A 15,888-nucleotide genomic window follows, 5' to 3' on the forward strand; every position below is an offset into this window, starting at 1 on the left:
TCGAGGTGACTAGTGTAATGCATGGAGATGTTTAAACAGACATTTAAAAATGGAGGAGAAAACTATTCATAGGTTACCCCAAAGGGTAAGTCTGGGAACTCTGGAGTTCTCTAGTGGAGCCAGGACTGAGATGACACAGCATCCGTATTGCAGGTTGGAGCTGAGGATGTGGTGTGAACATATGCCATGGATAGTACAAAGGTTGAAAATTCTTAACTGCCTGGGAGCACATGCAACTACCACATAAATGAACAATACTTCTAAGAAAGTAAATTGCTGCTAAAGAAATTTTAGAAAAAAATTACTGAAGGTAGTCATTAAAATCTTCCGAATTGATGCTGTGTAGCACTGAAATGCTGTATTCAGTTCAGATATCTTAGAATTACTTGGGTTTGAAAATACTCCTAAGAAAACATCATCAAAATGCATTCACATTTAGCTATTGTGAGATTTTCTGTTTAATGCTCTCCGAAGAAAACTAGGCAGAAACAGAAAAATAATTCAAAATAAGTTAACTCCACATAAATGTTTGGCTTGTTTAAGGGCAGCACAAGGAGGTTACCTTTGAATATATTTTTCTTCTCTCCAATTATCTTACAAAGCTAAATTATGCAGGGGAATTGTGCAATCCTAAGAAATGAATAATTACCAAAAAAAGAAAACTTCCAAGATCGCAAACAGGAGGTTCTGAACACTTAGACCTGTCCAGCATACCAACGGGTTGGTGGTTTGTTGGTTTTTTTTTTTCCAAATAGTAATTCAAGTGGTTTTATTTTTCTTTCAATGACTGACTCGAGTCAGTATGGCCTAGCTCTGCTTCATGTTGAAGCTAAGGATCCAGTCAAAACAATCTATAAACTATGATCAGTTTTCTTGGAGAAAAGGAGAGACAGTTGTATCGTGGAGATACAGCTGTTAGAAGATAGGAGAGGACTACTTGGAACCATATTTAAGGGAAAAGGGGGAGGATCTGGGGAGTTACAAGTCGTCCTTACTTTGATATCTACCAGAACTTTATTCATCAAGCTTTCATCATTCATCAGGTGTTTAAGCTTCAAGTATGAAAGTCAACATGGGGTTTTCAGGAATGGCTCTTACCAAATTGCTCTCATTTCCTGCTTTGGCCGAGTAACTGGCCTGCAGAGGATTGATACAGCAGACACAATATGTTTGACTTCAGTAAGGCTTTTATCATTGAAACTGAAGCAAATCATACAGTGAAAGCAGACTGCTTGAGAAGGTAGACTTGGAGTGATTATCAGTTATCTCATGTCGAAGTAGGGTCACATCAGCGTCTATTTGGTCCATTTTTATTCAATATTTTTAGTAGCAACTTTATTGGTGAAATTTCAAAGTTTACTTTTGTATTAATCTGCCTTATCCTGAAGGACAGAATTACTTGATACATAGAGGATGTTAAATTACCATGATGTCATTCAGTAAAGGCAAATATAAAGTACTGCGCTTATGAAAGTGAAATCAAATGCACGTATATGCAGAGATATCTTCAACTAGATCATGGGCCTCTGAGCAACCTGATCTAGTTGAAGATGTCCCTACTTGCTGCAGTGGGGTTGGACCAGATGAGCTTTGAAGGTCCCTTACAACCCAAACTGTTCTATGGTTCTGTGAAAATGCAGTATAACCCACTGAAATGCTGCAGAAGGCAATGGGCTTTTAGCGTGGCTTGTGAACCAGTGCTAAGCTAAAAGATGATACTGTAGAAGGTAGAGGGAAGAAAAAGAAACCTCTGAGAGGTGTATGAATAGGTGTATCATACAGCCCAGGAGAGGTATGTCCTGCTGCTGGAGGTGTGTTGTGTCCAGACCTGAGCACCTTTAATAAGCAACTGGAGGAGAATGGCAAAACCAAATAGAAAACATGACTGACACATATGTAATATTGAAAGAGTTGCATTTGTTGAGTTTGAAAGAAGGAAGGCTGAATGGACATAATTTTTTAATATGTAAAATATTGCTACAGAAAGATTATAAGAAGCTCCATGGATGGAGCCCGAAGTAATCAGCTTATAATTTGTGGTGGAAAACAACCAACCAACCAACCTTCTGAAAAGAAAAGCTTTCTAATAATTTAATATCAGTGTTACCCAGGGAAGTTGTGGAATTTAATTCAGTGGGAGCACTTGAGAGTAATATAAATGAACAATAATAATCAAAAAATGACTTTCTGCCCCTCTGGTCTGCACTTCTTGATTTTACGTAGCGAAATGCACAGAAGTTAGTTTAAAGCAGCAGCTGTGACTGCATTCACCACCCATGGGACTTCCAAAGGAAAAACAGTATGTGCCAAACCATTTGTTTTCCTGGAAAATCAACTGATGCAGTAGGCCTGGGTATAAATACCCATGCAAGAGCAGGAGTTGCAAAATTCCCCCTCAGAAGGGCAAAAATAGAAGTTCAAATGCAAAAGGTCACACTTTATACTGTCAATAGAAAGTGCCGGGGACACAGACCTGGTTGGGGGCAAAGAGGCAGCGACAACAATAATGAGAAACCCCAGAGCATCCCAGGTGTACGGGAGACAGTGGCTGCCAGCTCAGGGGAGCAAACCAGTATATTTTCTGTGTCTGATTAAGAGCTTCTTGTTCATGCCCTTGATGGCCAGACTTCCAGGCACAAGAGTGATTCCTGTATTTTGCACAGTGACCTTACACCCAGGCTGTCTCCATGTTGGGTATCTGCTTCCATGTTACAGCGTTAGTAACATCCATATAAAAATGTATGTGTCTTGGAAGAATCCAAGTCAAATTATTTTCTGATTACTTTTTAACTACTTGAATAATTTAGCACTTCCAATGCCCTGTCTCTCTTTCGTCACAGTATCATTCAGGCTCTTGCTGAACTGAACTGTTTACATTATGTCATTCAATTCCTCAAGGGACTGCTAGATGTAAGTAACCTTAATACTGTTATAGGACAGTAAGAAAGGAGAGAGAACGTGCTTGTTTACGGAAAACATAATCTACATAAAGTGATGTTACTTTATTTACATCCGGGCCCAAAGAAGCGGTTTCTTCCTTACAGGGAGGTGTGTGAGCGCCCAGTGCACGTGCTTTCTGCCTGGCTCTTTTTTACTTAGCACAGAAGCAGAGGGCTTGAATCTACATTGGCACTATATTAACAGGATAATGACCATTCTTTGGCCAACTTCTAGAGAATCTCCCTCATCAATACTCATAGTCTCTCTAACTCATAATACTAAAAGCAGTGGATAGTCTGTGAGTGCTTCTAGGCCATATAACACCCAAGTCATGACTGACAGTTCTTTGAGTGCATGGCAGGTACAATTTCATATGATAAATGACCAATTTTAATGTCCAAGAATGCTGCTGCCACTTAGTATTACAAAGGTAGCCCAATATCATGCCGCTTTGGGCATGCTGGTTCATAAGAATTCCTGAGAGAGAGAGAACTGAATTTCCCATTTCCCACAGATGCATAGAAACATGAAGGAGTGAAATGACTTGCAGAAGTCACATACAAAGTCTGTGGGAAATTGGGGATAAGAGCTATGTCTCATAACTCCCAGTTCAATGTCATAACCACAAGATTGTTATTTCCCCCCACATCGGTGAAGCCCTGTTTCATCACCTTCAACAGCTGATAAATTGAGCTACTTAAACACCAGAACTTTGAAGGGAAAAGTAAGAAGTGTTTGTAGCTTTTAAGTGTTTTCATGGGCATCTTAAATCTTTCATCAACTTTATAGGCATCAAATGAAATGGACTTTCTTTCCCGACTTGTAATTGAGTGCTTAAGAAATGTGTGGAAGCCATCAGTTGATCAAAAAACTTAAAAATACATTTCAGCAATGGTTCAGAGATTAGGAGACAGTAAATTTCTTCTTTTTAAACTTTATGACGTTTGTAAAGCTTTTCTCTCCAGGAAACTGAAGAATGTCTATAAATGCCTGCTCAGTGAAACACTCAGAGGCATCTTTATCAGAAGGTGTCATTGCAAGTGTTCTTTTTTGAGACCTTTTTCTGTTGTGACTCACATCCAATTGCCACACAGCTACCTTACATTTACCTTTAGGTCTTACATTTCAACGTGTGACAGTGTCTCAACGATAAGGACAGATATCCAGTAATTGATGTTGTTCCAAGTACACCTCCAGTGAAGCCCTCCAGCATTTGCTTTTGAGGATGTCTGTACTGTAGTCTGGCAGTGTTTGGTGTTGTGGTTTAACCCCAGCCAGCAACTAAGTGCCACACGGTCACTTGCTCTTTCCCACTCGGTGGGATAGAGGGGAGAATCAGGACAGTAAAAGTGAGAAAACTTGTGCGTTGAGATAAAAACAGTTTAATAGGTAAAGCAAAAGCTGCGTACACAAGCAAAGCGAAACAAGGGATTCATTCACTACTTCCATGGGCAGGCAGGTGTTCAGCTGTCTTCAGGAAAGCCAGGCTACATCACACATAACAGTGACTTGGGAAGACAAATGCCGTCACTCCAAATGTCCCCTCTTCCTCATTCTTCCCCCCAAATATATACTGAGCGTGATGTCCTATGGTATGGAATACCCCTATGGCCAGTTGGAGTCAGCTGTCCCAGCTGTGTCTCCTCTCAGCTTCTTGTGCACCCGGCATGGAGAAGCTGAAAGAAGTCCTTGACTACTTAACAACGACTAAAATATCAGTATATTATCAACATTATTCTCATTCTAAATCCAAAACACAGCACTACAGCAGCTACTAGGAAGAAAATGAACTCTCTTCCAGCCCAAACCAGGATGCAAGTCATCTCACCCAGGTGAGTGGGACTGAGCCAGCTGTCCCAAGCACCAAGAGCACTCAGATGTAGATGTAAGTACAGCCTTGTATGTTTTCCATGGCTGTCTCCTACACTGAAGTCTGTACTGGACAACCCTCTCTGGCGTTGGTACCCAGCCTAGCAGGATGAAAGCTTGCTTAGATTCACCTTCATAAACTGAGCTCATGTTTCCCGGTTGTACTGTATACGTAATCTTTTTCAGGTTTGGAAAAACGCTGCATCTTCACATCCACTCCCTCTCTAACCTTTGGGTTGCTGCATGAATTAATGCCCCCCAAAAATAGCATTTATAGAGTTGGTTTTCCTTTGTAAACCTGAAAAATGTATGTCAAAAGAAGCTGCTGCTGTTGTTTCTTATTGAACAACTTTTGTTGGCAAATCTGACAGAGAAATTTAGATCACAAAACTCTTGCATTTAGTGTCAGTCCTCCTTCCCTCTCTGCCATTTACTGAATTCTGTTCATCATGTCTGTTATTTTTTATATAATAATGGTACTTTTTGTCCTTAGCTGCATATGGATCCAAAGGAAAAACACACACACAAAAAACCTAACAAAAAACCCCAAACACTCTTTATTCCTTATGTAAATAGTACAAAATAAAAAGAAAAAAAAAAATCTCCTGATGACTTATTTATTGGTAAACCCCTGAAATCATACGTGAGGTCATGGATGTTATAAAATACATAGGATTTCATCAGAAATAACACTATTCGATTGAGTATGGAATCTAAAAAATAAGTTGTCAAAGTTAACATATTTTTCCTCTTCCTGTCTTAAGTGAATTACATAGTTTCTATGATAATATTTTGTTGTTACTATATCCTTGGCAGGAATCGAGTTACTGAAGGTGATGCATTCATCATTTCCCTAGCAAATGAACGTGCAAAAGGGAGTTTTAAAGAAATACTTTTACAGGTAATTATCTTATTTTTCCTTAAAAACATGTTAATTTTTTTCTATTATGGCAGGCATAAGAATCAAGGACTAACATCTCAGTTTATCTTCCATAGGTTATGCAGTGTAAATAATCTACTAAATGGAAAAAAAAACCCCACAAAACTGAAAACAAACAAACCCCAAACAATTAAACACCCCCCCACACACACATTTGCATTCTGATTGAGGTTCAAGGCTAACTGGAACTAGCATTTTATGTTTGTAAATACTCTAGAATTACAGTAGTTTTTTCTAGTTCTTTAAAAAATTCTTTAGTGAGGCTGGAGGATAAATCTGTTCATTCCCTTCCTTAGTTCATAGGACAAGTGCGTTTTCCATACCTTTGTTCTGCTATGTCTGGTTTTTTTCTTGTAGAATTTGTGACTGCACTCACTTTCTGCATTGTGAAGATACTTTGTTCTGTCCTGCCTCTTCCTTACCTGACAGTTCTTCTTTGTCTCAATAACTATATTTTCCACTTTTTCACTACCTGCTTTTCTTCCCTTTCCCTGGCAGAATCATGATGATTTTCTTTGGAGGGCAGGAATACAGTATCACTCATTCTTTCTGCCCCATGTATCCCTCTTGTCTCATTCTTCCACTTTCAGTCACATTTCCATTTTTTTATGACAGGTTGTTGCCACTTCACGTTTTCCAGTGGAACTCCAATAAATCTTAAAGTAACTGCTTCATTATCTCACTCAGATGCCTGGCTTCTGGGTTTCTTTTTACGTTTGAAAAATTTCAGTTCTTTTTACGCTCGTAACTCACAAATGTGCTTTCCTCCAGGTCTGTCATAGTCCAGGTATATGATTCTGCCTTTGGATATCTCTCCATAAGTGTTTCCCTGGCAAGTCCGGTTTGTCCACCTGTCTTTTATCTTTTTTGCCGAACTTGGAGCCCCCTAAAATAGCAATAAAAAGTACTCAAGTCTGCCAAGAAATTAACTTACCATTCAATATTAGTGACAATCTGTTTCAGATTTTCAGATTACGAGAATTTTTGTCATGCTGTCAATAAACTGCTAATTGCATGTTGGATGTGGTGTATACATAACATACACAGTTTTTAGGTATATGTTTATTACAAGGGCCAGCCTTCTAAACTCTTATGCTTTTTTTCCTCTAAGCATGGCTTTTTTTCTAAATTAGACTTTTCTAATTAGACTTGGACGGATAGAAAGATCCATAGTTAGGTTCGTGAATCAAACTAATTCAGTCAAAAATTTCAGTCTCCAAGAAACTCGTAAAATTTTTGAATGACCGAAGAGCAGATTTACAGTGGAATTTAGAAATTTAATTTCACAGGTAGCGTAAAGTTTTAATACTTACAGGATGAGGTCCAACCAACACTTCTAGCTTTTTCTGTAAGAGTGGTAAGAGCAACGATGGGATGATCTGAGCAAAATGAGAATCAGTAAGGATTAGTAAACAGCATGTGTCCACATGTGTAGCACCTTACTTTATATCTGTGGGTGGAAACTTCTATGTGCAGTAAACCAGCTTTTAACAAGACCTAGACTGAGTTTATAGATTTGGCATGTAATTTACTCAGCCTTCTAAGTGTTCCATCTTTTGAAAAGTACTAATGGGAGGTTTACTTAATGTGTTTTACACAAACTTTTTAATTAAAAAAAAGCAGACTCCTAGCAGTGGCACCGTTTTTTTATATACTTATGAGCAGAAATATGAAAGCACAAGTGAGATACTTTTCTGAGAAGCTGTGAAATATAGCTTAACCAGTTTTTCTGAAATACCCTTCCCATCACTTTATTCCTGTATGTTAACTCATGTTGACACTGAATCTGAACTTTAAAAAAAAATTATATGTTCGTATTCTTAGCCTTTTTTGCATACTCTTGCTTTGGGAGCAGATTTTTCCTTCCCTTCATAAATGGAAGCTTGATGTCTTCTGTCACCTTCCACATCTCTTGTAGTTAACCTCCTGCATAACAATGTCCATGAGTAATCATTTTCTCCCATTTCCAATGAGGTAAATCTCTGTGCCTTTCTGATGCTGTACAAGTTTATATATTTTCTAAAGTGAATTAATATGTTACAGCCGAGTATCTCAGCACCACCATCTGTTGTGAGCACAAGCTTTCCTGGATTCTCTGCTCTCTACCTTGGTTTCCAGTAGCCTGTAATCATAGAATCATTTTGGTTGGAAAAGACATGTAAGATCATCGAGTCCTTCTCTTCAAGTGCTGCACAAATTTCTAAAATATCACAGAGAGCTTGTGGAGGAGCATGAGGTTTATGGAAAGTATGGCCGAAGGACACTTCCAGAGACTGGTTAGTACATTGCATTTCCCGGGGGTGCTGCTGTCAGATGTAGTTAAATCAATTCAGTTCTGTGGGGCGTAAGGAACTTTCTGCTCGAGTGAGATGGTCAGGCTGGCCTCTCTAGTCCAGGTGAAAGAAACTTGCACAAGACTGAAAACACAACCCAAACTTCAACCTCATTGTCTTTCTAAGGCAAGATATGCTGCTTTGATCTTGGCCTAATATGCAGGAGATATTTAGTCTTGTATTGTCTCTGTCTTCACCTTTTCTTCCTGCCCTCTCTTTCCCCCTTCAGGGCACTACACCTCTCCTCAGGATGAGAAAAGAATCAGATGACAGGTATAGGATATCCTATAGGATATTCAAGTTCTGTATTGACAAACAGTACAACGAAGTGAATCTGCATGCAAAAAATATCAGGAAGTCTGTTCTCGCAGAACGGGAGATGCTGGGAGTACGTGGAGGAAGCACCACCTAACTCTGGTCTCACACCCTTCCCCAGGCAGCAGCTGCTGCAGCCGGAGGTCTGCTCGAGGTGGCTTCAGTGAGGAGATGCTGCTGGTCCTGTGGCTGGTCAAACACAAGACGGTAAGTATCAAAATAATTTGTTCTCTTCCAAATGAAAGATAAAATCGGCAGATTTACAATCTGGTTCTATTAAAAAAAAAAAAAAATTAAGTAAAAGAGCTCTGTGTGAACTTTTCAAGTTCTGCCATCAATGCTAAAACTTAAGAGCTGGCTCAAGCTCTTAGTTTTAAGTAGAAATACCTGATCTATTCATAAAACTGTTTGCCACAGACATGTTGTAATTTGCGGGGATATTTACTGGAAATTATAACAACGTGCTCTTTTTTGGCAAGTAATGTAGCTAGTTAAATTGTTTCAAATCTGGATAGGTCCTGTAACTTCATATAATGTCCTATTATCTACTCATTAATCACATTCCTGTGAGTATAGACAGCAAATATAGGGCCATCTTCTAGGGCAGCTAGCAGCAGTAAGTCCACTGCAGCACTTTCTGTGCAATTCATTTTTCTCAGTTTAGCCCTATGTACAGCCTTTGCTCCATATCTGCTCATTTTTAATGCTTTTTCAAGGCAAGCAACCAATTGAAATATTACTTTTGGAGTCAATCATAGTCTCAGTTACTATGATTGACTCCAAAAGTAATTGCAGTTGTTCATTTCCTGTTTTGTTTCCTCATTCAATTTACTCTAGCAAGTGGCTCACACAATCAGTGACTATTGCTGTGCCTTGTTTTATTGAAATAGTGTTTGCATTTGGCTCTTACGCTTCAGAATTACGATAACTTAGATGGCTGCTATAGAGAGGAAAATGGTAATCTGGATAAACCAAATTGGATTTCAAAGATCAAACATCTTCGTTTATCTGTAGAATCAGAAAATACCAATCCTTTTGCAAAACAATATTTTAAGGAGTACATTAACGAAAACCTTTTTCTGAACAAAATTCAATACCATCATTTATATAGTTCACTCAGTGTTTTCTCAAGCGACAGTTGCATTCGGTTATCCCTCTTCCTGACAGCTGCCAGAAAAAGCTCTGCAAATCAGTTCTTGTTGCATATAAGTAACCAAGGACGGTGGTAAACAAGATGAGGTGCTTACTCACAAATAAGAAAATTCTCATCAGTAAGTTATTTTATCTGTTCCACATTGTGTGAATCGATCCAGAGAGCAAACTGTTGTACAGGGGAATCCTGAGATTTAGTGAACATGTTGTATTTTCCAGAGTCAAATACAAATCAGTGCTAATCAAGTGGTGCTTTTCCCGTAACAGTACAAGCGAAGTTTTTATTATTTCAGTGCAACTTTCTCTTCAGATTTTCACAAACCACTTCACTTCTTAGGAGTGAAATTCTATAGCAGAGCTGAATTAGCTAAAACATCATTTCCCAGGTGCAGCTATACAGTGTGATTTTAAATAATCCGCGGAAGACCCGTGCCCGTAAAGAATCGAGGGATTCACCTTTTTTACAGCCCGTCTGGGCTCCGCTCCCGCGGGGGAGCGGCGGGTGCAGTTTGGGGCCGGGCCGGCAGGGGGCGGCCGCTCTCCACGCAGCCGCCGGCGCCGCCGGGAGGAGGCGGCTCCGCTACCTGCTGCCGCAGCGGCCCCGGAGCGCGGCTGTCACAATATCGGCACCGGCTCTTTAAGCGGGTTATGAATATTTTCAGTGCAATAGGCACAATGCTGTTTTCCCAGCGGAGGGTAAACAAAACCCAGGCGTCTGCTCGCTGCGTTTCCCGTAGCTGGCGGCGGACCGGAGGGACTTGCAGCGCCCGGGTGTGTGCGCTGCTGTGGGACAGGTCACCAGCACTGCGTGTGCATCGCATGCTTTGTGATACAATGGTGTCCCCTGAAAATCCAGACGAGACATTTCGGTGCACATTCATGCTTTGGGCGGGTCTGCGTGTTGTTAAGGGCGATACACGTGCAAAGCCAGGTTTGGAAACCGCTCTTCTGGAGGGGAAAGTCCCCTTCAATCTCATATTTATTTATTTTTCCTGTGGGGAGTTGTCTACAGGTGCATTTGCAACTTTCATGCCTCGCCTACTTGATAAGATTTTACAGTGTTTAAATACGATTGTTGTCAAAACTATTTTTTTATCATGTAGTTGAGTATGGGTCCTCTCGATATACGGTGTTCAGCTAGTCGGTTAACGGGACCGTTGGCAGCGACGGTGTTCAGAGGCAGACTAAATGAGCCAGGGAAAGTGGTGAAAACTCCACAAATTTTTCTAGTGTATTCTGGAGAGAAAAAGACGATGCTATCGAATCAAGAAATCACACATCTTCAAGGAAACTTAAAGAATTAATATTAATACTTTGGCCACACAGCTTTGACCTTGCTGTTTATCTTTGAATGACAAAATCTTAAGAACAAACCCTAAGTAGAGCACCCAGCTTAAGTCCCTAGTTCTAATCATAGGAATGCATTGTCAAGACAATGAATTAGTTAATCTTGAAAGAGGAAAATTTTTTTCCTTTCTTAATTTACATTTTTAAAAACATGTTTGTTTGTTTTCCTGCTCAGCTCCCCACGCCTTGTAAATTGTGAATTTCTCTTTTGGCTATGTATGATAAGGAAATTGTTTTCATTCTACAAGTGTGTTAATCATCCTGTAGCTAAGAAATATCAAAGTGCAAGTGCTTTAGTTTCTAAAGGGGTTGATCTTAAAATAATTACAATGATCTGACTGTTGCAGTTCTTTAATGTCTTAAAGTAAACTGGGTTTAAAGTGATGCTTACTGCGGTCTCACCCTAAAATACACAATAGAGTGAAAAGTTAGTTTTAGTTTTGAGGGAGAAAGGGGGTAGCGATTACATTAGATCATTACTGGTTTGGAAGGGCGAAGGTCTCAATTCTGTGATTAAAACCCTGAATCTGCTGCTGTTCAGAGTTAGGTAAAATATACGCAAAAAGGAGTACTTGAGGGACTGAGGTGTACTGATTTGTAGCGATGAAATATTTTACTACTGGGCTGTCAGGGTTAAATGTTCATCGCACTGAGCTGGAACAGCCCCTGTGCCCTGGGTGTTGGGACAGTAGCGGGGTTTGGCCGCAGGAGGCCCTGCCAGCGCTGCTCCATGGAGGGATTTCCCTCATCTCTGCGGGGCTGGGGACATGGGGAGCAGCAGGAGATCGGCTTGGCCCTGTATCCCTCCCTGCTTTCGCTAACCCTTCTTGCCTTCTGATCGCATTGATCCTCTGTGAGGGTGCGCTGCTGCTTGGGCAGGGCAGCTTCTGTATTAAGAGATCAGAGCTGGCTTTCTCCCAGCCTACGTGGATGGATTTGGTGTCAAGGGCAAGGAAAGGCAGCTGCTGCTGCCCCAGAGCACCACCCACGCACCTGTTTGCTGGTGAAAGTGTTACTGGCCCCAGGTGAGGCTCCTGCCTTTCACTCTAAGAGTCTCCAGAGCACAGAAACCCAAAATGTGCTCCCTCAGGCCCGAAGTGTAGTGCCTGCCAGAGACCTGCACTTGCCCACAGCATCACGATGCTTCATTCCCATTGCAAGTGATTCTCTTCAATTCAGATGTAGGACCTAAAGCTTAACTTCCCATTTTAGGCAAGTTTATAAGTGAGCTTAAATTAGAACATTATCTGATAAGGCACAGTTCCTGCATCCACTGTCTTATGACAACTAAACAAACGTAATGAACAGTGGTACTTATAGCAGATTCATAGGGTAAGTGTCCCTTGAATAAGGGATATTGCAGAGCTTCTGGGGGCAAAAGAGAAGTAATAGACTGCTACTAGCTTTCAGGAATTTAGACTCCTATTTCAAACTTAATTTAATTCTTATGGAGAAAGAGTCCCTTTAGGAGCAGCCAAAGTTTAATCAGTAACACAACAGTGATTTAGCTCAATTCTCAGTATCTTAGTCAGAGAAGCTGCTGCAACTGATTAGAAACCCCATTTCATTGAAATATTGCATGAAAATTCCAGTGTGGAAAGGCAACAGTCACTTCATCATTCTAGATCCCATGTTAACGCATCACCAACTCTCACATTCAAAGCCTTTTAACAGAAAATAGTTGGGGGACTAATAACCACCCACAGCCCTTAATTCTGAGTGATTATTCTAAAAACAAATTAACAGATCTGAGCTATTACTACTGAGAACAGAATCATCCATAAGGAGGTGGGGGGGAGAAGTCAGCAGCCCATGGGAATGTCTCAGGATTAACTGCTTTTGTGTATGTTTCCAAACACTTTGTCAGTAGCATCCCCTCTGTCATAAATTACTTTTCTTGTTCCTTTTACACTGTTCACAGACATATCACTTAGAAGTTTGGAATATACACTCAAATAAGATTTTCCAAGTTACAAGGGTTATTATTCAGGTAATTTTATTCTTTATGTTCTCTACATATTTGAATTTTTACTTCGTAGTCATAACAGAATGAATAAGTATTTAAAAAACAACCCACAAAACACAACATAAATCAAAGCCAGCAAACAGTTGGTCCCCAAAGAATAAAGCAAGCAATCAGTTCAATAAACACACTTGATTTATTTTGTATAAAAAGGGTTAAGTTTACAACTAAACTTTTATAAAAAGTTTAGCATGATTAAGTACATCATTACACTTTTTGCAGAAATGTAAATTTCTGCCACTATACAAGAAAACTCTAATTAAAGAGTTCACAACGTTTCACTCATATATATTTATATATAAATATATACACAGCATTCAGTCCTAGGTTTGTGTCAAAAAGGTAATTTCTGACCACAGACTTTCCTAAAAAAAACTGAACACTGGATCCTTCTGGTACTCACGCTCCACCTTTGGAAAAAAAGGCAAAGTCTGCTTTAAAATGGGCAACTCCTTGTGAGATTTGTTTCGCTCCCCACGTTGGGAATAGTATATAAAGGAAGCCTTCCAACTAGGGAAAGGGTATTTAAGAGTCTCTTCATAAATAACTAGGTTCAGTCCAAGTTGCAGAATGGGGTGAGGATAAAGATCAATCTTGATTTTTCTTCTTTATTAATTTTAAAAGGTCCTTTTAGTTAGATGTGGATCTTCCCCTGCAGATACAGCTGAAAAATAAATTCAGCACCTCAAAAAAAAACCCATGTAGACATTTTCTTGTGCAAAAAAAAAAAATCTCATCAGTGGAACACCTGCAAGAGATTGAAAAGAGGCATATTTAGGAGAATGCTAACAGGGCAGAGATCCGGACAGACTGGCGCCAGAGAGGAAGCCACAGTTTGAACATTTAACCAAACACTCAGAGATTGGGCAAACCCTGGCGTCCAGATGCAACACATACACGCTCACACACTCGCTCTCCAGAGCGCAAACTGAACATTAAAATAACTTACACTCAAGGGAAAGGGTAAAAAGAGGATTCTCAGTCCAATCTCTATTTAGATCTCTGTAAACGCAATGCTCAGAGGCGCCAGTCTGCCTCTTACAGCAAATTACTTGATTAAAAGCAGTCACTTATTTAACTGATAGCGCAGACAATCCCACATCACAGAATCTGAGGAACTGTGCCAAGATTCCCAACTTAATCAGTTACTTTGGCCCGGGAAGTTAAGACTCTAAGAACAGATAACGAGAGTATTTGCATTAAGGAGCGAGCAGTATCAGAGCAGCCTGTGCTGCCTAATGAACCTTAGCAACAAAATACACGCTGGACTGCAAGACTCAGTTACTGGTCTAATTTCTTACTTATTATAAAGACATCTCCTAGTAAACTTATAAGACCGATTTTTAGAAATAACCATCACGCCTCCCATTTCCCCAGGGAGGCACTTTCCTTCCCCCCCCACCACGAAGTTCAGAAAGAAGATGCGCTGCACTCACCGTTTGATTCAGCCACAAAGTGCTTTGCTGTCGCTTGACATGAGCTCTGAGGGGAACTCGGACGCCTGCGAGGAGAGAACAGCACAGGTGTGAGGGAGAGGGGCCGGGCACCGGGGGAAGCGGGGCAGAACCGTCCGGGACGCCGGGGCGCTCCCCGCGCCGCACAGCCGGGTCATCCCGCCCCGTCCCCGCCGCGACCACCGCGCTCTGCCGTGAGTGAAAAGACATTTATTTCTAATTGTACCCCCCCACTGGAGGTCGGCGGAGCGCCGGGGGACAGAGCGGCCGGCGGTTACCTGTAGCGAGAGGATGCTGATGTCTGTGTTGAGGGTGGTCAGAGGAGTTCTGGAGGAAGGGTTCTGCCCGGGCCTCTGGTGGTGGAGGCTGACGATGCTGGGGTGCGAGTCCAAGGCGATCTGCAGGTCCAGGATGTAGTCGATAACGTGCTGCAGGATTTCCATCTTGCTCACTTTCTTGTTCTGCGGAATGCTGGGCACCAGCTCCTTCAGCTTGGAGTAGCAGTCGTTCATGTTGTAAAGCAGGCTCATGGGGTCATCCACCGGCGTTTTGCTCCGGGAGATGCCCAGGTTGTGCTCCGAGAGGCCGCTTTTCCGGACGGACCGCACCGGGCTGAAGGCTTTCATGCTGGCTGGCGGGCGGAGAGCGCGGTTCCACGGACGGGAGCGGAGCCTGCGGAGCGCTGGCGCTGCCGTCCCCTCTGCGCGCTGCCGGAGCTCGCACTGAGGCGCGGGGCTGCGCGGCCTCCTCTTATACCGCCGCCGCCGCCGAGCCCGGCCCGCGCTCGCTGCCATTGGCGGCCGCCGGCACGTCCATCACCCCGGGGCGCCCTCACTGGTGGGGCGGACAGCGCGGGGGCTGCGCGGGCCTTCCGCCTGGAGAGCCAATCCCGGCTGGGGGCGTGGCCGCGCCGCACAGCTGAGGGAGTAAATAGTCGGCGGCCCCCGGTCCCCCCGCTGGAGTCGGGCCCGCCGGGAGGGAGCGGGGCCTCGGGGAGAGCAGCGCTGCGCTGGGGCCGGAGCGCCGCATCGGCGCTTCAGTCCGCGCTCTTTCCTCTTTGGAGCGGTGGGCGCGCCTCCGCTGTTCCTCTCTATGTGAGGGCGCGGAGCGCCGCCGGCTGAAAGCCCGCGCAGCAGCTGTGAGAGCCGGCGGTGCCGGAGCGAGGGGCGCGGAGTTTGGGACAAGCGGGTCGGGCTGTAGCGAGGGGCTGAGCCTTCCTAAAAGTCACCGTGAGTTAGAGCATCAAGTGGGTTTTCAAAGTAAAAAACGGCAGCGCAAGGGGACGGTCGGGTCAGCGGCGGAGCGCTTTAGGCTGCAGATGTGAGCAAGGACGTGTAAGCATCAAAATTAAAGATAAATAAACCTGTAAAACCAACTTTCTGCCCTGCTGAGCACAGGACAGCCGGAGCCCTGCCGGAGGCAGGCGTCACCGTTCGCTCCCGGCTTCCCGAGGACAGGGCTATTTTAGATGATGCTATTAATTTAAGATCATTAAGCAAATGTGCATATTGGAAG

General features: G+C 42.5%; 1 protein-coding gene across 1 annotated transcript; it reads right to left on the reverse strand.

Annotated features, from left to right (window-relative positions):
* Positions 1-12,899: 12,899 nt before the first annotated feature.
* Positions 12,900-15,084, reverse strand: ID2 (inhibitor of DNA binding 2). Its single transcript, XM_065631901.1, has 3 exons — positions 14,652-15,084; positions 14,356-14,420; positions 12,900-13,667 (listed from the first exon to the last, which is right to left on the reverse strand). Exons 1-2 carry the CDS (start codon positions 14,997-14,999, stop codon positions 14,364-14,366), a joined length of 405 nt encoding a protein of 134 aa, XP_065487973.1. The 5' UTR covers positions 15,000-15,084; the 3' UTR covers positions 12,900-13,667; positions 14,356-14,363.
* Between the last annotated feature and the right edge of the window lie 804 nt (positions 15,085-15,888).

This window comes from Caloenas nicobarica, chromosome 3, assembly GCF_036013445.1.
Source record: "Caloenas nicobarica isolate bCalNic1 chromosome 3, bCalNic1.hap1, whole genome shotgun sequence".
Taxonomy (NCBI): domain Eukaryota; kingdom Metazoa; phylum Chordata; class Aves; order Columbiformes; family Columbidae; genus Caloenas; species Caloenas nicobarica.

What these genes read in the sequence shown, in the direction of transcription:
- ID2 (XM_065631901.1), bottom strand. Translation starts at nt 14,999, where the DNA reads ATGAAAGCCTTCAGCCCGGTGCGGTCCGTCCGGAAAAGCGGCCTCTCG. An exon ending in TCAGCATCCTCTCGCTACAG is followed by an intron (nt 14,421 to 14,651) that starts GTAACCGCCGGC and finishes CTCTCCTCGCAG; the next exon opens with GCGTCCGAGTTCCCCTCAGA.